Here is a 25,357-nt window from a genome sequence, read left to right on the forward strand (position 1 = left end):
ACTCTCTTAAGATAATGAAGGTAGCTTGTAAAGACAAAGTCTGTGAATAAGACAAAGCACTTAGAATAAGCTAATAATGAGAAATTCTATTTTGGTATATATTTATTTAAAAACTCTCCCTTAAGGCTTTCTATTCTATACTTAATATATACATTTAGCTATTTAAATAGGAATATTATTAACAAAGGAAAGGTGTGAGCTAATCTTTTTATTGAAGTTCAACTGACATACAACATTATAGTGAAATAACTTCTATTACTGTGCAGGTATCTCTTTCTTGAACCAACTAACTGGCTGTAACTGAAACAGTACTGCCACCTAGTGGCACTATGACTTAATTCAGTTTTTAAGCGTAAAGAAAACCCGTAAAATTAACGCAAGATGAATTCAACAAACACTAAAATAATTCATACTATCTACTATGTGCCATATATTCCTACCAGATTTGTGTTCTGTTCATCAAATAAAAATTAGTAGAAAGTATTAACAATTTTTTTTTCAGTGTCGTCACATCTTGAAATATATTACTTGTAGAAATAACTTTATTAGTTCTGAGAGTGATATAGTGCCAAATTTAAATCAAAGGAATAATATATTCCTCCTTGGTCACTTGCTAAATGCTCTATTACTAGATAAAATCATTAACTTATACCAAATGATAAATTCAAAGTAATGTTCAAATAAGTCGGTGAGTAAAAATTGAGTGCTATGCTCATAACTTCAGAACTGGCCACAGAGAACATCTAGACACTCATTCTGAACATGTGTAATGATTAGTTTATGATTCCTATATCTGTCAGCCTGCCTGATTCACCAAAAGGCTGTACGGTTCGTAAAGCATGTATGTGGACGGTCAGTCATGTCCAACTTTTTGTGACCCCATGGACTGTAGCCTGCCAGGCTCCTCTGTCCATGGGATTCTTCAGGCAAGAATACTGGAGTGGGTTGCCATTTCCTCCTCCAGGGGATCTTCCTCTTGCATTCCCTGCACTGGCAGGCAGATTCTTTACCACTGAGTCACCTGGGAAGCCCGTTAAAGAGAGCAGAGGGTTTTAAAGCAGGGCTCTATCCAGGCTCAGAGTCCAGGTTGAGTTTCAGCCACTCTCCTCTGCAAGCAGCATTTTGGGTCTCTGCTGCCTCATATGGAAGGGTAGAGGCATCTCTTTGTCGTGCTGCTGGAAGAACTAAATGAGGTTATCTGTGCAAAGTGCTTACTACACTGCCTGGTAGGTGCTGAGAGTTCCAGAAATGAGGAGAGTTCCAGAAATGAGTCCAGCAGACTCTCACAGTCCCATCCCCAATCCCAAGCAATTTAACTCAAGGTTCTGGAAACATATACTGATGTGGCACAGCTGCCTTCAGGCTTAGGCAGTTGTGAAGACAGAACTTCTCAGAAAATATTTTCTTTGGATTATGGAAATGAGATTCAATGACATATTTTCATGTACTTTTTAAAATGAATAAACTGTTTCTTTTGGCAGACGCTGCAGACTGGCTACCCCAAAACTGTTCACAAGCCTCTTCTCACAGCCTTCCTGAGGCTGTAAGGTTGTAAGCGGTTGACTCCTGCAGCCTCCACTGCAAAGCTGACAGGCACACAGCCTTCCCTTCTTTCTCACAGGCCCTTTCCTCTGCCTGGCTCACTCTTCCTCCCTCTTATTCGTGCAAAACTCCATCTCCTTCCTTCAGGTCTCAGCTTAAAGAATCTGTTTCTAGATAGGTCTTCCTTGATGCCCTTCTCTTAAGCAGGAAACCAGGTGTTTTCTGTCTCGGGACCCATTTGTTATCTTCACAGTACTTGCCATGATTTATACACACTCATTTAATTGTGTACCTTGCTGTCTGCTTCTTCACTGAACTGTGAACCCCCCAAAGGCAGGGAACATGTCTGTCTTGTTTACCAAGCTACCAGGCCTAATATTGCATATGCTCAGCACATAGCAATTTCTCAATAAATATTTGATGAACAAATGAATGAAAAAATCGGTTAATTTGTGCTAAGGGTATATGTTATCTCTATGATCTAATCTACTCTGAGAGACTTTAGAGAGAATTGGACGATAATGTATATAAAGCACCTTGCAAAAGGTCTAGCCGCCTCATCCTGGATTCAAAGCTGCTGTCACGCAGCATCACCATGCCCATTCATTTTTCTTTCTCATCATTCAACTTAGATGTTTCTTCCAACCAGCTCGGTCCTTTCCTGTGTTATACTAGTTTCCAATTCTGTATTCCCTTTCATGCTATTTTATTCAATAAAATACTTTCCAACTCTTACAAATCCAAAATACCTTACAACTCTCTCTGAGTTAGACTTTACATTAAGATATTCCACAAGATATTTGTTATTAATTTGACTCACAGTTCTCCTGTGAGTTTGTAAATGTTTGTAAATGTCAAATAGTACTATAACCAAACCTATCACCTGGTATATTTCTAGGTTTCTATCTTAATCTATATCACCTGATATACTGGCTTATATTTTTTTCTAGTCATTCTAATTTCTTTTGAAACTCTGATTTAATTTTGGTATTAGCTTTATTAGCCACGTAATTTAAATAATTCCTTATGGATTTATCTTATAATATATGGGCTTGATGGACTAAATTCATAAATGTCTAAATGTTCAGATTTGTGCATAGTCCCCCAGATCCAAATATTAATCTTTAACGGTTACTTCTAAGGCAAATTAATTTTGTATGTAAGTGATAAAAAAGAAAAATATCTCACTTGACAGATTCCTATTAAAATACAGTAAATTTCATCTATAGTCTTTTTGTAATTTGTTTCAGAAGCTGTAACAGAATAATTAAACTTAAAATTTTAACAGAGATTATTAAGTATTTACTAAAAGTGTTTCATACCTCTGTCCAGAGATCCATATGGAGATTTTCCCATGGATATTCTTTTTCCCTTGGGGCTGCTGTAAGTAGGTGAGTACTAAATGCTGCCATTTGCTTAGGAGGAAAATATTCTCCTGTGATTCAACCTGTGCTAGCAACACAGCTTTTGTATCATCGTTTGAATCCGTGCAGACACTGAACAAAAAGAGTAAACGTATAAGCTGAAACATGAAATTTCTGATCTCAGTTTTTAACATGTATAGTTAAGTATAAATCTAGATATTTAAGTAAAATTTTAAAACCAGTTCTAATATTAAACTAACTTGAAAAGTCAGGAGGTCTTTGTTTTATATCATAATCTGCTTGATTATTTTATTACTATAACCTCAATTCATGAACTTTAAAATAGATTTGGCTCATTTGCTAGTATTAACAATTTGAGCAATAATCTTCAGGATTCAATTTGCAAAAAAATAATTATTACTATCTATATACTCGTTGCCTTTGTAGTGCAATGTTTGCTTCATACAAAAATTAATACATATACACAAATATCTAAATGCCAGTATGTATCACTGGTCTAACCTACTTTGAGGGATTACTAAGAGAATTAAGATATAATTTACATAAACTACCTAGTAACCTTTATAACATTTACTGAACATAGACCCCTAAGTAACATATTTTACTTAAACTTTAATAAACATTATTGTTCAGTTGCTCAGTTGTGCCTGACTCTTTGTGACCCCATGAACTGCAGCACGCCAGGCTTCCCGGCCCTTCACCATCTCCCGGAGTTTGCGCAAACTCATGTCCAATGAATCGGTGATGCCATCCAACCATCGTGTCCTCTGTTATCTCCTTCTCATTCTACCTTCAATCCTCCCCAGCATCAGGGTCTTTTCCCATGAGTTGGCTCTTTGCATCAGGTGGCCGAAGTATTAGAGCTTCAGCTTCAGCATCAGTCCTTCCAATGAATATTCAGGACTGAATTCCTTTAGGACTAACTGGTTTGATCTCCCTGCAGTTGAAGGGACCCTCAAGAGTCTTCTCCAACACCACAGTTCGAAAGCATCAATTCTTCAGCACTCAGCCACCTTCTTTATGATCCAACTTTTACATATTTATAAAAATAGTCTCATACCATTCACACTCACTCAGTACAAATAAAAGACTTGTATCTATACCAGTTAACAAAGGAGGCAAGAAAAAAGGACAAGACAGCAATGAGAACCTGTCTGTGAGATAATGGTTATTAAACACATAATCTGCATGAAAAACAGGTGCCTGTTAACAGCACCATAAGATCACTGCAATCGGATAGAATACAGCCATAGATAAGACTTAAGTAAGTATAGTGAACTTTAGAGTTTAATTACAGATTTTATATATTATTACAAAGATTATATTGTTTGAATCTACCTTTTTTTTAAAATAAGAGTTTTCTATTTTGTCACAATGATCTTTAAAGCAGATTTCACATTAATGTCTTTTACATAAATTATTTAAATACCTAAGCTATTCATGGGGGCAGGGTTGAGGATAATTATTACCGAAAGATAAAAGTGCCGGTGTGGGGATCAGCCCACACTTGGATGATCAGTGCTTTGGATCCCAATGAGATCATATGAATACAACCTTCTTCTATGAGCCTTTCACCAGGATTCACATATGCTGCACCTTCCAGTCTGTTGTTCTCTATGAAAATAAGATGTTAGGGTGATCAATCAAGCATCTGACAAAAACTGAGTGGAAAAGTAATGTAAATTGAATTTTGCCACCTAAGAACCGATAGCTCTAAACATCGTACATGTGATATTACTGATGACGGTGCTATCTAATGTACACGGAGAGTTCTCTGTATTAGGTCATTTTGCTCTGCTCTTTCAATGTACAATTTATAAAAGAAATTTTTTATTAACTATCCAACACATTAAATTATCTGCTAAGATTTCTTAAAAGTTCAACTTCCTAGGCTAACCCATAAAAATACCTAAGTATGCTATGCTAATAACTTGGAAATATGTCTGTGGAAAAGCAGATTCAGAGCTCCAACTGTGGATACCAGGTGACATTTCCCACCCTTCAGTCTTGACAGTGTCATTAAGGTTTTCTTTTCTATCTATAGGTCAGTGGTAGAAGATGGTCCTAGAAACCAAATACTGGTGAAGGTCTAGTGTCCTGAATAGAGGCTCCAGTGGGGTGTGTAAACTCTGTGGAATGAAGAGTTATTGAGGCTAGCACCTCCCGATAATCACAATCCCCAAACCTCTGGCTCAGTCATTTCATTCATTCCCCAGACCCTAAGAATTAGCCCACTTTCTTAGCACCATAAACTGCTTTTTAATGAACAAGTTCTTTCTACCTAGCAGTTTCATAGTCACAAAAGAGTGATTCAATAGGTTGTAGGAAGACCTGGAATGAAATTTATTCTCATTCCGGAGGTTGGCTGATGCGGTTACACATTGTGAGACAGGAACTAGGAGAGAGGCACTGAGGTAAGATACAGCATAAGAAGAGCTTGAACGACGAGAGACAAAGGAGATGAAATGGAGGTGGAATGACAGGAGACAGGGAACAGTAAGAGAAGGATGGAAAAGTGGCTATAGGGTTCTACGCCTTCCTTTTCAAACATCAGGAGCCACCCTAACCCAGTAATGGGGCCACGACAGAGGCATAAAATGGGGCTGGTGATCCCAAAGCAGCTGCGTATGTGGTGGTCCACCTGCCTCCCTCCTCATACTCCCTCTCCCCCACACACTGGGCAAAAGTACAGAAGAAAATGGTGTTTAAGGCTGTCCGACCATTCAGGCTTTGGTACATCAGAACCTACCATCACTAAGGCATTCCATGAAGAACGTGTGGACAGCAAATCAGAGTATCACCGTGTTCCTAGTGCTCAACTCAAACTGCCGTCTGAAAAGTCTTAGTACACAGACAAAGGTGTTGTCATACCTGTTCCATCAAAACTACTGTCCAATAAAATCAGTGACTTGTTCCTTTTCTTTGTCTTCTTTCCTTTTTCTGTGGTACTCTCAGGTTCATGGATACACTCCACGTTAAACCACAGGGAGATGCTGAAACCTTCTGACAAGTGTGGCTGTCCGAGCAGAGGCAAGTGGACTGGGGCTATGTGCCACGGGGAGAGCAGCTGCTGGGGAAAGCTCTCACTGTCACCCTCTTTCTTGCTTCGTGACACTCGTGCTCTTCTCAGTAGCCCCAAGGCCTTACTGTTGAGAATCCCGGGGCACTTCTGTGATGAAACACCATTGCTTAAATTTGGAGTATGCAGTAAAGGGAAGGTTAGATACTGTGAAGGACTCATAGTAATGTCACTTTCAACAATTTTCAGAATACCCAGAAGAAGAATTTCCTAAAGGAAGAGAAAACCAAACAAAACTTTACAGCCATGTTACAGGGTACATAATAATCTTGAAAATCAGGTTATAAACAAAAATACAAACGTACACATATGTATATCAGCATTTATATTTAAATAACTCCCTACCTACTATATCATTAAAATTTTTATTTTTTTTGTGTTACGATATTGGCTCAGATGGTAAAGCATCTGCCTGCAATGCAGGAGACCCAGGTTCAATACCTGGGTTGGGAAGATCCTCTGGAGAAGGAAATGGCACCCTACTCCAGCACTCCTGCCTGGAAAATCCCGTGGACAGAGGAGCATGGTAGGCTACAATCCATGGGGTCGCAAAGAGTCGGACACCACTGAGCAACTTCACTTTCACTTTTCAAAATATGAAAGAGATTTCAGTCTTAAAACATATAATCTCTTGTGGTTAATTTGTTCTATATTTAGAAGATTTTAAAAAGGTTCAAACCTAAAAAGTTCTCAGCTGGTTTTAAGTATTAGAAATTAAGTACAATGATTGTATCGGGAATCATGTCTACCAAAGAAAGGTATTTATTTCCAAGTGCACTACAGTTACTTCTCTCAATTATTTTTAAATGAGGGATAGAACCAGAGACCTTGAAAATTCCTTAGGTTTCTGAATGGTATTTATGGCATGACTGACTTCCTAAAATTGAGTGCTCAGTTACTTTCCCCCTTATTTGACACGCCTTTTCCCTAATCAAATGAAAATTTTTCATCTTTTTTAGATTTATTTATAATTACAAGTTTCTGTAAACTGAAACACAGAATGTACAAAAGAGAGGACAGGAAACAAGTATTTAATTAAAGGGAAAAGCAACGACTAAGGAGACTAGTAAAAAAAATAGAAAAGATTAACCCAGTACAATGTCCTACCCATTCATAAAATAACATCTAATGTCGATTACTATGATAAATGAATTCGGAAAAATAGAACAGAAACATCCCATAAATATATAGTAAGTTCTCAATTGTCTGTACTAGTGGTTTTTGACCTCATGTTCCACGGAGCTTGTTCAGGGTCTATAAGGCTCAGGTAGGGTGGTGAAACAGGCAGGGCTCAGGAACATTCTCCAATTCTACTTCAAAGAAAATAGCGCCAAGGCTTTCTGTTTTAATGCTTAAGCTTTGAGTCAAGATTTCATTATAAAAATGGGCTTCTCAGCAAAGAAGAGTCTAAAAAATCACTAAGTTGCACCAACGCACAAGTGACAGAAGATAAATGAAGAGTGAATAATAATTTTCTAAAAAAAATGATAACCTTCAAAATGGTTATCATTACTCATAATTATCTTTAGTAATTATTCAGCATTTCTTAAGCACAAAAACTTGGGGTGAAATCACATAAACGGATTATGACCCCAATTATATATCTAGTTTGCCAAAACAGAAGTGAAATAGTTAAAATTGTATAAATAATAAAATAATTGAGAACTTTGTATGGCAAAAACCACTACAATATTATAAAGTAATTAGCCTCCAATTAAAATAAATAAATAAATAAAAGCCTGCAGGCAAAGACCCAATATTAACAGCAAAAAAAATTAAACTAAAAAAAAATAATTGAGAATTTCACACACAATAATATTGAGTTGACACATCAAAAGAGGGAGCTTAGTGATTTCTAAAAAAAAAATTCTATTAGGCATCAGTGAAAAAATGTGAAATTATAGCATATTTACGGTACAAGGAGATTTCTCCAGAAATATTCTCAAAAAAAGGGTTAGCTCTTCTGAACATGTTCTTGAACTCATCAAAGATACCAAGAGATCCACCAATACTCTCTGGCATGCTAAATTAAAGAAAGAGAGGGGAAAAATTAAAGCCAATATACAATAATTAAAGGAACTGAAAAAACAATTTCACTGAAGGAGATTAAATATCAACACTATTGTCACATCTTAAATGGATTATAATTAACCTAATAATCCAAATATTTGCTGAAGAAACGGCAATATCACTAAACGAAAAACAACGAAACCACTCTTCTGAAAGAGAGTAAAAAAAGGGCGTTTAAAGAGGCATAAACTAATACAGTGTTTCTTAAATTAGCTGATGCTGCTAGGCACTGTAAAATAGTCCGCTACCTTCTCATGTTGACAATGTTTAATTTATAACTTTCCAAAGAGAAAATCAGATGATATAAACAAAAGTAGAAATATTAAAAATTATGAAAACACTTAAATATCACTAAAGATTAGTTTGAACACTTTATTCTATCATGAGGCTTAGTATGAAATATAACTGGTAATGTACAAATTCATAGAACTTTTGAGAATAAAAATAATATTTGTAACATATATATTACATATGCTATATATATTACATGTATAATACACAAATTCATAGAATATTTGAGAGTAAAATAATGAAGAATATTTGTAGCATATATACTGCATATATATTACAGTGATCAAAGTATATTTACATGCATTATCTCAGCTGATCCTAAACAAAAAGTCCTACAAAATAAATATTATCTCCCTTTTGGATATGACAAAATAATTCTGATATAAAACCTAAGAACAGAAGTCCTGTTTCAGCAATTTTATAGAAGCCATGAACTGACACAGAAAGAAAATTGCGGTTCATGGGGTCGCAGAGTCAGACACAATTGAGCAACTGAACTGAACTGAACTGAACATGAATCAGTTACAGGTTTTAGAGTAAGAAAATAATATGATCAAAGTAAAGTGTATGTGGATTTTTTTTTTCCGTTCAAAACTAACAGGTTCCAGTTCAAAATGGGGGACTAGACACACACACACACACCCATCCCTCTATCATCACAAAGTGACTGGACTAAAATTACAGAATAACAAAAAGGAAGAAACCCATAAGAGGAAAAAAGCAGGGGAGACAGTGGGCACTAGGAGCACATCAAGTGATAGATTTAAAAATACTTCCTGCAGATGGAAGGATAGAGATATAAAAGAGAAAGCTTCAGCCTAGGATCTCTCTGAATTACAAAGGGACTCTCAGAGGTATGGAGAGCCAATCTGTCTAAAATCTGGGGAGAAAGTAACAACAAGGCTGCAAGCACAGGGATTATTAAAAGGTTTGTTTGTGAACACGCACCCCTCTGCCTTACACTGAGTGTGCAGCACAGACAACTCATCATTTCCCGTTATGCCCCAAACTTGTGCTAACTGTTCTCTAAAGAAACTGAATGGATTCTGCCAACAAAAGGCTGAGATGTATGGCAGGATGTACGCATTAGGGCCACCAACTATGACTGTAAAGTCTGCAGACTGGCTGAGTTGCCTAACCAAGGGGAAAAACAGCAGCAGAAGAGTTGCTATGCAGAGTATATGGAGAATAACTAGAGCATACAGAGAATAACTAATACTCAACAACAACAAAAGAAACACCCTGATTTTTAAAAAGCATAAATGATTTGAATAGACATTTCTCCAAAGAAGACATACAAATGGCTAACAAGCACATGAAAAGATGATCAACATCACTTATTATGGAAATGCAAATAAAAACTACAGTGAGATACACAATGAAAAAAAAAATCAGACAAATTCCAGTAGGAAGACATCATGATCAGTCCTCCTTAAAACTCTCAAGGTCATTAAACAGGGAAAGTCTAAGAAACTGTCACAGCCAAGAGGGTACTTAAAGAGGTATGACAACAAAATGCAATTCAAATCCTGGATAAGATCTTTAAACAGAAGAAGAACATTAAGTACATATGAAGGCAATTTGAATAAACTATGAATTTTAGTTAATAATGTAACAATATAGGTACATTCAGTTCAGTCGTGTCTGACTCTTTGCCACCCCATGAATCACAGCATGCCAGGCCTCCCTGTCCATCACCAACTCCCGGAGTTCACTCAAACTCATGTCTATCGAGTCGGTGATGCCATCCATCCATCTCATTATCTGTCGTCCCCTTCTCCTCCCACTCCCAATCCTCCCCAGCATCAAGTCTTTTGCAGTGAGTCAACTTGTCGCATGAGGTGGCCAAAGTATTGCAGTTTCAGCTTTAGCATCAGTCCTTTCAATGAACACCCAGGAGTGATCTCCTTTAAAATGGACCGGTTGGATCTCCTTGCAGTCCAAGGGACTCTCAAGAGTCTTCTCCAGCACCACAGTTCAAAAGCATCAATTCTTCGGAGATCAGCTTTCTTCACAGTCCAACTCTCACATCCATACATGACCACGGGAAAAACCATAGTCTTGACTAGATGGACCTTGGTTGGCAAAGTAATGTCTCTGCTTTTTAATATGCTATCTAGGTTGGTCATAACTTTCCTTCCAAGGAGTAAGCGTCTTTTAATTTCATGGCTGCAATCAGCACCTGCAATGATTTTGGAGTCCCAAAAAATAAAGTCCGACACTGTTTCCACTGTTTCCCCATCTATTTTCCATGAAATGATGGGACCAGATGCCATGATCTTTGTTTTCTGAATGTTGAGCTTCAAGCCAACCTTTTCCCTCTCCTCTTTCACTTTCATCAAGAGGCTTTTGAGTTCCTCTTCACTTTCTGCCATAAGGGTGGTGTCATCTGCATATCTGAGGTGATTGATATTTCTCCCAGCAATCTTGATTCCAGCTTGTGCTTCTTCCAGCCCAGCGTTCCTCATGATGTACTCTGCATATAAGTTAAATAAGCAGGGTGACAATATACAACCTTGACGTACTCCTTTTCCTATTTGGAACCAGTCTGTTATTCCATGTGCAGTTCTGACTGTTGCTTCCTGACCTGCATACAGGTTTCTCAAGAGGCAGGTCAGGTGGTCTGGTATTCCCATCTCTTTCAGAATGTTCCACAGTTTATTGTGATCCACACAGTCAAAGGCTTTGGCATAGTCAATGACGCAGAAATAACAAAAATACTAATGTTAACCTAGGTACTTTCTGTACTAGGCTCAAACTCTCTGTAAAACTTTCTTTTGGGGTGACAGAAAAGTCTTAAAATGGACAATTCTGAATCTACTAAAAGACAGTAAACTGTATACTTCAAATGGGTGAACTATATAGTATGTTAATTATATCTCAAGTACATGAATTATACCTCAATAAAGCTGTTATTAAAAGATAATGGAATAGAATTTCTCAGAGCTAAGATACAAATAAGTCTTCAGATCAAAAAGGTCCATTAAGTGCCAGCACAATATATAAAAATATAGCCATAATTAAGTAAATGCAGAAGAAAGGAAGGCTTTCCTTAGAGTGTAATTCCAATTAAGAAATGAAGGAATCATGGAAATAGAAAATTACTACTTGACAAATACCACCATATTAATTATTTCAGTCAAAAATCATCAATGGATACTAAAATGAGTAGGTTAAAGTAAGATATTTATATAGTCTCAAGTTATCTCCCCACAAGATACTTACTAATTATAAAGAGAAAATAGTAACTTAACAATGGAAGCACCTTGCAAGACATTGTCTTAACCAAGTGATCAAAGGCAACATCATCATTACTAAGATACAGGTGTCATGAAAACCTGGATATGATGCACTGAGGTACGCCTGCCCAAAATGCATAACTTGAATTTAACCATGAGAAAATATGTGACAAGCCCAAATTAGCATTTTGTGTATGTCAGCCTTAATCCTCCAATTAAACTTTAGGTTTCTACAGCTAAAATCTAGGGTTCTATCTAGTATATATAATATGGCCATATTATATATTCATTATGAATTTCTCAAATGTCTGTGAAAGTACAAAGAAGAGAGTAGGCACTCAAGTAATACCTGACAGAGCAGCAATCCTTTAGACTGGGTTACAGTCTCGTAAGAAACAACAGCAAGAACCAGACATCAAACAATGGACTGGTTCAAAATTGGAAAAGGAATACGTCAAAGCTGTGTTTTGTTACCCTGCTTATTTAACTTAAATGCAGAGTATATCATGCGAAATGCCGGGCTGGATGAACCACAAGCTGGAATCAAGTTTGCCTGAAGAAACAGCAATAACCTCAGACATGCAGATGACACCACCCTTATGGCAGAAAGCAGAGAGGAAGTAAAGAGCCTCTTGATGAAAGTGAAAGAGGAGAGTGAAAAAGTTGGCTAAAACTCAACATTCGAAAAACGAAGATCATGGCATCCGATCCTATCACTTCATGGCAAATAGATGGGGAAGAATAGAAACAGTGAGAGACTTTATTTTCTTGGGCTCCAAATTCACTGTAGATGGTGACTGTGGTCATCAAATTAAAAGACGCTTGCTCCTTGGAAGAAAAGTTATGACAAACCTAGAGAGCACATTAAAAAAGCAGAGATAGTACTTTGCCAACAAAGGTCTGTCTAGTCAAAAGTATGGTTTTTCCAGTGGTCATGTATGGATTGAGAATTTGACCATAAAGAAAGCTAAGTGCCGAAGAATTGATGCTTTTGAACTGTGATACTGGAGAAAACTCTTGAGAGTCCCTTGGACTGCAAGGAGATCAAACCAGTCAATCCTCAACCCTTAATAGTCATTGGAAAGACTGACGTTGAAGCTCCAATACTTTGGCCATCTGATGTGAAGAGCTGACTCATTGGAAAAGACCCTGATGCTGGGAAAGACTGAAGGCAGGAGGAGAAGGGGGCGACAGAGGACAAGATGGTTGGATAGCATCTCCAACTCAATGGATATGAGTTTGAGCAAGCTCCGGGAGTTGGTGATGGACAGGGAACCGGGCTGCAGTCCATGGGGTCACAAAGAGTTGGAAATGACTGAGCGACTGAACTGAACTGAACAGTCTCGCAACGCCACTTCTAAATACATGACCCTGAACAACTCATTTGATCACTTGGAATCTAGATTTTCCTCTCTAGAAATTCAAGATACTTATGTCTACTGTATTGGTTTGAGAAACAGGAGAGATGATGCATATAAAGCTAGTTCTGAAACCAAACGGCACTATGCCAATGGAAGGTATTACTGTCAACGTTTCACTCCACATAACAAAATTATTTCAAAGCTATTGTTTAAAACCAAAGTTTCAACGCACCTTGAAAATCAGAATTAGTCTGTGTTAAAATACTCAAGAATCCTCCTAAAAGGTTTTTCACAGTTCCCTGAAGATTAAAAAACAAAAAATAAGAAATTAAATTTCTTACCTCATGAAACCATGAAGAATCTGTAACTTGATAGTATACTGTACATACATATCTAGATATTTTAAAATAAGTGGAGAGAATGCAATGTGTAGGGTTATACATAATTTTCATTTTGTTTTTCATACTGTTTTTTCTGATTTTTCAAAACAATGACCATATATCAAAATTAAATGCAACTTAAAAAATATTACTCTTTCTCAGAAATACACTAGGATTCTTATAGTTAGCCAATGACAACACTGATTTTTATCCTACTTTGGAGAACTATGGAAGCAGAAGATTTTTAGACTATCACTTGTACTAAAAATATACCATAAAGTATTATGAAAGGTAAGTAATCATCTCAATTTTCAGACAAGTTGGGTTATATATAAATAAAGAGATGAGTAATTATTAGGGCATGTGTGTGATAAATACTGATCACATTTAACTAAATACATTTTTTACCTGTTGCAAGAGTAGAAAAATATTCTTTTCTTTCTGTCTGATGATTTTCAAAAAACTCTCAAATACATGGGCAAGCACATCAAGTGTAGCTTTACCAGTAGAAAGCAAATTTAATTCCAACGTACAAATCTCAGGATAAATTATTTCCCCTTGAGCGAGGTTTTCAAGTAAGTCATTTGGACTGCTTGATGCAATGAAACTTTCTGCTTCAGGCTTTAAGTCTACCCCTAAAAGGAGAAAAAGAAAAGGTTATTTTTATTCCTTTCTTAAGCACTGAAAAAAATTTCAAATCTCATTCATCACTTAGGAGATCTAGTGGCAAAAGTACTACTTATAAGAAGATGCTCAGAAAATTTTTTCCTACTACTTGATTTTTGACTACAATAATTATCTTGAATAATCAAGTCATATGGATATTTTGATGATAAATGAGTAGCCTTAAAAGTAATTTTGATCTTCACTAGAAGCACAAGTACTATTAACAGTAATTTTTATAGACATGTGATGCATAATTAACACACTTCTTTGAGACAACTGGAAAAAAGTACTATCCCAAACTTTCTGGTACCAAAATACCTAAATCATAAGGTAGTTCATTTGCTTATATCTCTGTGAAAACAGCAGGTTTGGCTATTGGTTGGATGAATTTTATTCTTGGTCTTTTTTATCAGTGGGATGTAGACACTGCCTCACCGAATATTACATTCTGGAAAATTTAACTGTTATGCTCTTTAAAGAAACTGCTGTACTCTTTTTAAAAAAGTTCATATAGGTAAGAAATGTATAAATTTCTACCTGAACCAAAATTCTTTAAGATCCAGTGAGCAAACTTACAAATAGGAGGGTATCTATCATTATGAAATCATGTCTGTATTATGATAAGACTATTACAGCAATATTTTTCAAAAGAACCTGTTTAGGGGGAAAGGGGGAGTGGGAAGTGGAAGAAGGTGGTCAAAAGGTATAAACTTCCAGTTATAAGATAAGTAAGGGGAGATCCAACCAGTCCATTCTAAAGGAGATCAATCCTGGGTGTTCATTGGAGGGACTGATTCTAAAGCTGAAACTTCAATACTTTGGCCACCTCATACGAAGAGTTGACTCACTGGAAAAGACTCTGATGCTGGGAAAGATTGGGGGCGGGAGGAGAAGGGGACGACAGAGAGTGAGATGGCTGGATGGCATCACCGACTCGATGGACATGAGTTTAAGTGAACTCCGGGAGTTGGTGATGGACAGGGAGGCCTGGCGTGCTGTGATTCATGGGGTTGCAAAGAGTCAGACACGAATGAGCAACTGAACTGAACTGAACTGACTGAGGGATGTAACATCGGAGAAGGCAATGGCAAGCCACTCCAGTGCTCTTGCCTAGAAAATCCCATGGACAGAGGAGCCTGGTGGGCTACAGTCCATGGGGTCGCTACTAGTCGGACTCGACTGAGCGACTTCACTTTCACTTTTCACTTTCACGTATTGGAGAAGAAAATGGCAACCCACTCCAGTGTTCTTGCCTGGCGAATCCCAGGGACAGGGAAGCCTGGTGGGTTGCCGTCTATGGGGTCGCACAGAGTCGGACACGACTGAAGGGACTTAGCAGCAGCAGCAGCAGGGATGTAACATACAACATGGTGACTATAGATACCACTGCTGTATGATATACGGGAAAGGTGTTAAGAGAATAAATACTAAAAGAGTTCTTATCACAAGGAAAAAATGTTTATTTCTTTTCTTTGTATCGTATCTATACGACATAGTGAATGTTAACTAAAACTACTGTGGTAATCCTCTCACAATATATGTAAATCAAACCACCTTAAACATACGGTGATGTATGTCAATTATTTTTCAGTAAAGTTGGAAAAAAGTTTGTTTAACAAATCAAGTAAGTCACATGAATATATATGTATGAGGCTTTCAATCTGTGGCTGTTTCTTTGTTCTTTTCGCTCTCTTTATGGTTTTAAAAAAAAACAAAAACCTGCTATGGCTCCATCAAAGCCCTTTAAGTAGGACATCACTGATTATTCCCATTCACTCAATTTGAAAGAGACAACAGCCATTGACGAAAATAACTACTGCAAACTTAGTGAAGACTAACAGTATTGGCACAGTCATAAGACCAGCAAATAAAAAGATGAAGCCCTCCCAGAAATCTCCTGGCTCTATTCAATCCATACCTTCCATTCTACTCCATTCAAGTTTTAGGCCTGGAAACAAGGATCACATGCAATGTTATTTCCATCTTAAGGACAAGCTGGGCTGTGGTGAACTAAGAAACCTATGCTGCAGCATTCCTGGATGTCATAAAGAGATGTCTGTATTCTTTGTATTACTTAATCTTTGTAACAAACTGCCTTCAAAGCTCTTCCTGTCAATGTCCGCCGGATAGATCTTTTCTATTAAGGCCTCAATGTAAACACATCTTCAGTGAGGCCTTCTTTGACTACCCAGTCACTATCACATCACCCTGTTTTATTTCTTCATACCGCTTATTTCTGGTATTTCTTATCTTTTCCACTAGAATACATATGAAAGCAGAGACTTCTTCCACCCTGTATTCTTAGGCACTCCATCAATGTTTGTGATAACAAAAATATATTTCATTGATTTAAACTGCTTAAACTGCTTACAGGGGCTTCCCTCATAGCTCAGTTGGTAAAGAATCGCCTGCAATGCAAGAGACCCTGGTTTGATTCCTGGATTGGGAAGATCCACTGGAGAAGGGATAGGATACCCACTCCAGTATTCTTGGGCTTCCGTTGTAGCTCAGCTGGTAAAGAATCCACCTGCAATGCAGGAGACCTGGGTTCGATCCCTGGGTTGGGAAGATTCCTCTGGAGAAAGGAAAGGCTACCCACTCCAGTATTCTGGCCTGGAGAATTCCATGGACCGTACAGTCCATGGGGTCACTAAGAGTCAGTCACAACTGAGCGACCTTCACTTTCACTTTCAAACTGCTTACACGAACGCCAGAATTTATTGTCAAGATCAAATAAAATAATGATGCAACACACTTTACAAACGTAAGGCAATAAAAGTTCTAATGTGATGTTATTAAGAACCATTTGCTAGTTAATAATATGACTTTTAAATGAAGCCACAAGTACTTCAGTGATATTTTACCATCATCCCAGGTTTCACTGTCCTCAGGATTGCTTTCACTATCTGCTTCATAACCTTCTTCTTCAACCAGAAGTTTAAAACTGCAACACTGAGAATCCTCAGCTTCTGAAAAATCACCAGGCTGGGATGACAGTTCTTCTTCAGACTGATGACTCTATAAGATCAGTATAATTAAATTAAGGCAAAAGTTTCAATGTTTGTTCATTTTTCTTAAATAAGATATTTATTACTCAAAAGTCATTTTGAAGACAGCGTCAGTATTTTAAGAAAAAAAAATCTTAGGAACTGATATTAACCATTATATATTATGAAATTCACACAGCATAATTCTCCAGAATTTCTTAGCCAACTTGATTAACACCTCAAAAAATATGTGTCCTAACAAATTAAACTATAGGTCATTTCAGTTTTACTGAAAAGTAAGTCTAAGAAATTTCATTCTAGTTATATAAGAGGAGATGACTAAAAACCACAATGAGGTGGAATTATAGTTCTTACAACTTAATGCAAATAAATACATATTATATTTACATATTTGCTCAAGAAAAGATTTTTCCAAAGGTTTTTATAAAGTGTTTCATTAATTAGATAACTAAAGACATGAAAAATTTTCAAACAAACTGATTTTAAGATTTCAGAATGCAATTGTCTACATATAAGCATCTCTGAAATCAAAGAGTTCCAGCATTAACTCCCTGTGCAGTATCATGTGGCATGAAATTTTCCAGCATTAACTCCCTGTGCAGCATCATGTGGCATGAAATTTTCCTTTCCTTATACAAATGCTAATAATATCTTCACTTTAAAAAAACACAAAGAAGCTCAGAGTACTTTATCATTGTAACATTTAAAAAAGAAGAATAATCTTTTTTTTTTTAAATAGGTAGGTAGATATTTTAACCTACATAGGTATTCTGACATTTTAGGTAGGTATTTTAACATTTTCCAGTTAACCAATTGATTCAGTAATATGATTATGACATTAGTAGTTATTTTAGTAAGTTTTTATGTTATGACAAACAGTAATGTAAACTATTATGGCAGAAGATTATAAAATGCCAATATGTCTGGACCAAGGAACTGAAAAAGAAGTTACACAAAGGTGTACTGGGCTGAACCAGAGGGTTGGGATGGGGAGGGACGTGGGAGGGGGGTTCAAGACGGGGAACACATGGACACCTGGGGCAGATTCATGTCAATGTATGGCAAAACCAATACAATAATGTAAAGCAATTAGCCTTCAATTAAAATAAATAAATTTTAAAAATAAGATAAAAAAAGATAAAGGTAAACAAAGGTAAAAGAAACATGAAAGGAGAGGTAAATTAACTATGTATGTATATATCAGTTTCATGGAAAAAATTAAAATAATTCTCTTAGAAAATGAAGTTAACATGAACAACTAAAAAACTATGACTTCTTTCTATGCAAGGACCAGTCGTTTTTATGTTGAGTGATTTAAAATTAAAGTGAGAAGAGAGTTCTGTAAATATTAACCATATCACTATCACTATAGAATCAAATAAGACAATGAAGACAGCTGAGTCATCACTATCCCTGCATTATTACTTAATAAACTATCAGTTATATATGAGACATCAAATAATACTTTCCATCTTATTGGAAGCAATTCTCGGTAAATTTCCGGATTAGATGAAGAAAAGCATGTCACACCGCTCTCCTGTGTTTTATGAGATGTAAATACAATCCATCCCAGAGGATGGAGACAGAACCCGTTGAACTCACCTGACCAAATCCTGGCCCGTACGTTCTAACCACGTCACAGTGTCGCACTCTGAACCCACATACTTCTGCCTCTGCCAGTCACACCCAAACAACAACAACACAACTGTATGTTATTCATACCTTCTCAGTCACAGCATCATCGTGCTCAAAATCTGCTGAATGATTCCCCAGTGCAACTCGAAGCAGGGCATCAAATAAAGGCTTTGCTAATTCTGTTTCCATCACCTTTGACTTGGAAAGATGATCCCTCATTTCAAGCAATATAGTTTCCACAGACAAGTTCTAAGGTAAAAGCAAAGAAACTAAGAATATCAACATGCTTTAAGAAAAAAAATAAACAGTGAGAAAACAAATGATAAATTAATATTTATGTAAGTAAAAGCTAGCCCATTTATTTGCAGTTGATATGAAATTAAAATGACTATAAATATCCAGTGCTTATACAAATATCCTCCTGTTACAATTAAGAATAATATTTTAATTTATCCAATGCTTTACTCATCTTATTTGCTTTTGAATTTCAATATATCATAAATTAATTGTATCAGGGAAAAAATGATTACTTGAAATTCAAGATTTTCATTAACCATTTCTAGATTTTACTAATTCCTTAGTGATTCCTTAAGACTCCAAGAAGCACTTGTATTCTAATTATTTTCTCTTCCTCCCTCCTTTACTCCTTCCTATCTGTCCTGGAAGGGAACTCTCACTGCTTGTTCTTCTAGTAGGGGAAGAAGCCATAAGGATGGATAGGAAATTGACTTCTCCCTTAACTCTGTCCAGTGGGAGACACAGATACACACAGACAAGATATGATGGAGTAGGAAATGGCAACCCACTCCAGTATTGTTGCCTGGAAAATCCACGGACAGAGGAGCCTGGTGGGCTACAGTCCATGGGGTCACAAAGAGTTGGATGTGACTGAAGTGACAGCACGCAGGAAGAAAAGAAGGGATCTGCCATATTTGAAATTTCCTTAGAAGCAGGGCCTAAAACTAAGCATTCCTTTTTGGCTGAGATGTGCTCTTGGGAAATTTGTAAAGGCATGAGGAAGGCAGAATATGCTGGAGGAATAATCCAGGCAAAGCTGTGGTTTCAGAATAAATGTGTCACCCCCAGCCCAATTCCATGGGAAGCTCTGGAGCCTGAACTGCACCACAGAGACTGTCCCCACTCCCAGAACCATACCCATAAGTCACTCACTCTCAGCACCCCACACCTTGGGAGATGGGTGCAGATGTAGTTCCACATCTGCAGCAGATAGTGCACGGGTGGATCAGCTTGGCAAGGTATGAGCAGGGCACCAAACAGAACCACACCAAGACTGTCGAGTGTGGACTTTGAAATACAATAGCTGGAGAAGGAAATGGCAACCCACTCCAGTATCCTTGCCTGGAAAATCTAATGGACAGAGGAGCCTGGTGGCCTGCAGTCCATGGGGTTGCAAAGAGTTGGGCACGACTGAGTGACTAACAGTTACTTACTTACTTACCCATTATTACTCATCTGACAGCTGACATTTAATGTGTATTTAATGCCTTTCAGGGTTGGTAAATTTTGTCACATGGGTTCTGTATTCCAAACTAAACCCTAAGCTTCTCGAGGGCAAGAACGGGGTCATGTACTCCTCTGTGTCCACCACAGTACCTGGTACTGTGCTAAGCATACAGGAGCACCTCAAAACTCAGAATCTTTGGAAAAACAAAATGACAATAGCATTACATTAGAACTTTAAAAAAATTTACATTACACAATGGTTAGATTAAAGATAAGTTCTTACCTGATTGGGTAACTCCAACTCCATCTTTTGCTGACTAGCTCTAGTGCCATGAAGACAAATGGCCAGAAGGGCTTCCAAAAGTCGTATGCCCTGAAGTGAGGTTTCACTTTCTTGACTCATGAAGATTTTTGTTTCCTCAGGAACAGCTTCCACAGCTGAAATTTGTTCCACATTTATGGAAGAAAGATGCTCTGACTCTAATTTACCTAAACTGTCAGCACTCTTTTTCAGACTACTCAGTTCTGCTGGTGTGGGGTCACTTTTTACAGTCAAAGATAATAAATCTTCCTTCACAGTGATCTCAGATTGAGAAATTCTGTTTAAACCTTGATTTTCACTCATGTTTCTATCTCCTTCCTTTCTCCCTTGCTCCTCTTCAGGATTTCGGAACAGTTCCTGTATTACCATAAATATTAATTTATGGCATACTTGGAAACCACCAAACCTATAAAACTGTTTCTGGAAAATGGGACTTAACATGTAGATCCAACAACACATGGACCAAATGTCAGCTGCTTGGTGCATGTGGTTGGGAGAGGGCAGGATGAGGCTCTCTCGAGAGAAACATGGCAGCATGTGTTGCAAAGGCTCGCTCGCTGTACTGTCATAGCCAGAAGTATCTTCTGAATCATTGGCTGATTCTCTGTCAGATTCTGCCTCTTTACTTACACACAAGAATGCCATACAGAGGAAGAGGTTAATTGTGTTGATATGAACATCCTGCACGACAGACTTCCGTTTCTTTGGATAAGCATCTTTGAGCCGGGCATAAAATTTACTAAGACTCTGAGAATCTGAATAAGCTTGCTGGTCATACAAAGTACTGACATTTAAAGATGACAACTCCTTCTGTTCAAGGTCTATCCCATCAATACCTGGAATTGAAGAATCTTTCTGTTGTTCCCCTAGGCTGATTATCAGAGTTTCAAATGCTTTTAGTGAGTGATTTCGGATACCATCTAAGTAATTTAATTCAATTATTTGGTTTACTCCATTACAACTTAAAAACAAATCTCTTATTACCCTGTGAGAGAAAAAAAGTACAAAAGATTTACATACAGGCACATCATTCATACACTATTTAAACATGTCATTGTTGCATATACTAAACACTACCTATTTCAACTTTATCAATTATCTGGCTGAAGTCCTTAGTTAGATATGACCAGGATTTCAAGTTGCTTTCTAACTACTTTTACATCCTTCTTCAAACACTGCATATATAATTCCAGTAGCATTTGAAAAGAACAGATTACATGCCTCTCAAGTGAAACGAAGCAATTCAGGGAAGAATATTTTTCCCCAAACGGCAAATTTCTCTATATAAATTCTCCATTCCACAATCACCTCCATATTTGAGATGGACACTCTGAAAGTAGGGAGGCCTTTGCGTGTCCATTCACTTGGCTAGTTTGTGGTTTACTCAGGACTTTTGTTTATTTTAAATCTGTATGTCATCAACGGAAAGAACTAAACTACAGATCTGAAGTTTTTCAGCTCTGTCTCAGGTAAAACTCACGAGTCTGGATCACTGGAATCTAAGTAATAATTTTAGTATAAATCAGCTCAGCAAAGATCCAGGCTGTCCACAAATACGCCACAGAGTTATAAAGCTTTCAGATCAAAGACCATTCTATTTAAACAATATCAGAATGTCAGGATTTTTTTTAATGGTTGTGAAAATAATTATCACAGATATGTTATACTTTATTGTAAGTTTTAAAAATGGTATACACATTAATTTCAAAGGCCAACTACCTATCTGAAGCAAGCTTCATTTACAAAATTATTTTTTAAGTATGAGAGTTGACAATCACAAAATCTGTAAAACTCACTGGTGGGATTCTAAGTATCTTAATTTTCTTCATTTTGCTTACCTGTATTTTCCAGTTTTTCTACATACAGGTAATAAATGTAAATATGGTATTCAAAAAATAATAATTCCATTAATTTCACTGTTTTGATAGATAATTATCACGCACATACACACTTTATGTACTGTATATATTTTACATAGCTGTAAATAATTATTTTGTGTATGCTACTGATAAAATATTATAAGCATTTTCTCATGTCCCAATAGATCCTAGCTTATTTTTGGCTAATAATATTACATCCAGTAAATATAATGTAGTTGATTTAACTTTGCCCCTGCTGTTGGGTATCTGCGTTTTATCCATTTTAAATATATATTTAAAACTTTACATTTTTTTCAGAGAAATTAAAATCAATGGCTCTGTCCTCTTTTCTATAAACACCCCAGTAAAACAAACAAATAAATAAATGTTAAAGAGAATCTGACATGGGATGGGAACTTTTTCTGTTGTTAAACTAAAATTAAATCCTAGGAAAGAATAAATAATATTCAAACATCTTTGAATATGATTTTTCAACAATGATAAAAAATATCTACACACATATATAACAAACCTTGATTTAAGCAGGGTAGGCAGAGTTTTTAAATAAATCTGAAGCACTTCCTGGGTCAAACACTGGTTATGATGGCTACATACACGAGTCTGAGCTGAAGTAATGTTAAGCTGTTGACAATGATGTGCTAATTCAACTCCTCTTTGCAGCACAGGATTAAATATGCAGTTATACAGTTTCCACTGAACAACAACATTGCCTTTCTGCATCAAACTGCAAATGTGATTTGCAATCTGTACACTCTGTAATCTGTCCTCTTCGAAAACAAAATTCTGATAAGCCTCTAAGGCATCCCATTTCCACAACAAGTCTTCTGATCCACGGCTGGGCAGGATCCCTTGAAATCTGTAGGATGGACTAGACAAACCTGAGGAAGGTTCAGCATCGCATGAATTTCCCTGCAGGGTCTCCTCGAATGTGGCTAGTTGATCTGAGTCAACAGTACAGATGTTGCAAGCTGCTTTTTTAGTTTTCTGTGGTATCTCAGCTCCTCCTAACTGATCCAAAATCAGTTTGTTAAGAATATTCAGTATATGCTGCTGACAGCTTTTCAGTGCTGGCAATTTAAAAGCATGGAGGAGAGGAACAATGACAGATTTGGGATCCATACAACAGCATATGCCGATGTTCTGAACCCCTGAGAGGATCTGGACACACGTGCTGCTCAAGGAAGCCTGCTGCAGTAAGCGTAAACACTGGTGAGCACACACAGCGATGCAACAGCACCGCTCAGGGTAATACACGTCTCCATCTGCTGTCTCTTCAAACGGGTTTTTGGAAACCTGGTTTTTAAAAGCTGAGACCAACAGACCTGAGAGGTCTCTATGGTGATGCATGAAGTGGGAATATTCGCAACGTCTATGCCTTTTTCTTGTACACACTGAATGATGCAGCTGCTCTGACTTCACTTTTTTGACAGTGCTCATTATTTTCATGACATTACTGATGAGGGCTTTCAAATGTCCTGAGGCCTCGGGAGGAACCCCATCTCTTACAACCAGCCATTCCATTTGAAGAACTGCTGTTTCAAATAAACGAAATCCGTGATGCTGAATGAATTCCTGGACCAGATCCATGGCTTGACTGAAGAAGAAAGGATTTGAAGCTGCACTGTGAAGACAGCAGATCAGGATCTGCAGAACTCCCTCCAGCAGCTCAGGTAAAAGAAGCACTCTATGACGATACTTGGAAAACACAAAATCTTCCTGAACCTCTTGTAGTGTTTTCTTCTGTCTTGGGGCAAAAGGGTCAGGTTGCTTTTCTAGGCAAGTTCTAATTTTTAAAGCTGCTCTAAGCAATTCTGTTAAATTTTTTCTGAGACTTTCTGGCATCACCTCTGCCGTACTAATATCTACTGACATCAGATGCAGTATTGTTCGGAAAAGCATCCGTTGAATCAAAGCCACTGGTTCTTCAGTCCAACCTGCAGAAACCACCTGACCCTCCAAATTGTCACTGAGACTACAGCAGTCCCCAAAACCCGCTAGGAATTCAGTCAGTGTGGGCACTACACTGGCTGCGAGAGCAGAATTATGATTCAAGGTAATGTCAAACTTACAAACTTTCTCTAATAAAGATAACAAAACATGACATAAGTCAAATGGAGAATTGTTCATGTGACTGATGGTAGACAAGGCAGCTGGTTGACTAAAAATGTCAGTATTTGACTCCTGTCTTGGAATCATTTCCCTGGAATTTTCCAAAGCCATGGTGTCAGGAGTCATCTGCTCTTTGGTTGATAAGTGGTTAAGCTTAGCTGTAAGGTGGTCTTCCTTAGGACAGTGTTTTACAAAATGCTGCAGCACATGGGACCTTCTGTATTTAGTCATTACTATATTTTTGTCATCTGAATTGGCTTCTGAATCGGTGGTGGAGAGCTGCGTCTTTCTTGCATCTCTTACAGAATAACGATGGGTAGTTTTACGCTGTCGCCTGCTTTTTCGAAAAACATTTACTTTTGTAGAAACCTGACCAGCCGGGGCATGTCCATCTAAATATAATTTTTCCTGAGTAGATCTTTGAGAACTTGAGTTCTTTTCTTTGGTCAGGATTATACCAGCTGAGAATGGTAGATTAAAGTCTGACAAAATGAAGAAAGAAAATTTAGAATACCTTAATATGTTTTAAGCCTCAATATGCATAGGTGATTACCCTCTTACTTCTCAACTTTATGAGGCTGTCCTCAGTATATTTTTATTGGGGCTGACTTCCTTTAGCTTTTTGGTATGTCTCTACTCCCCTTCCTTCCCACATCACTTCATTTCCTTATCCTGCTCATACTGAATACCAAGTGGCTCTGAATCAAAGAATACAAATTGATTTTGAAAACAAGGAGAACAGAGTTAGGAAAGCAATTCTGATATTTAGCATTACTATTCTTACCACTTTACAAATCTCCTCTAATAACACCATTAATTAAGACACAGAGGTATACTATATCCCCAAAATAGTATTTAGTTTATAGCTCTGATATAACTCAGGAACCTTAAGATCTCCCAAAATTATTTCAAAATCATACAATAGA

At 37.2% G+C, this 25,357-nt stretch overlaps 1 protein-coding gene across 1 annotated transcript in view; it reads right to left on the bottom strand.

The window, feature by feature from the left end:
- LYST (lysosomal trafficking regulator) overlaps positions 1-25,357 on the bottom strand; it is a 179,699-nt gene that overhangs the window by 102,451 nt on the left and 51,891 nt on the right. The window contains exons 5-14 of the mRNA XM_055425763.2: positions 22,834-24,913; positions 20,404-21,427; positions 18,744-18,905; positions 16,878-17,031; positions 13,756-13,982; positions 13,200-13,266; positions 7,920-8,029; positions 5,799-6,216; positions 4,397-4,541; positions 2,865-3,038 (exon numbers count right to left, since the gene is read on the bottom strand). Of these exons, the coding sequence (XP_055281738.2) occupies positions 2,865-3,038; positions 4,397-4,541; positions 5,799-6,216; positions 7,920-8,029; positions 13,200-13,266; positions 13,756-13,982; positions 16,878-17,031; positions 18,744-18,905; positions 20,404-21,427; positions 22,834-24,913 (4,561 nt within the window). The remainder of the gene's footprint in view (positions 1-2,864; positions 3,039-4,396; positions 4,542-5,798; positions 6,217-7,919; positions 8,030-13,199; positions 13,267-13,755; positions 13,983-16,877; positions 17,032-18,743; positions 18,906-20,403; positions 21,428-22,833; positions 24,914-25,357) is intronic.

The sequence above is a fragment of the Moschus berezovskii genome, chromosome 12 (genome assembly GCF_049115385.1).
Source record: "Moschus berezovskii isolate FMDL1 chromosome 12, NW_MosBer_1.0, whole genome shotgun sequence".
Classification (NCBI taxonomy): domain Eukaryota; kingdom Metazoa; phylum Chordata; class Mammalia; order Artiodactyla; family Moschidae; genus Moschus; species Moschus berezovskii.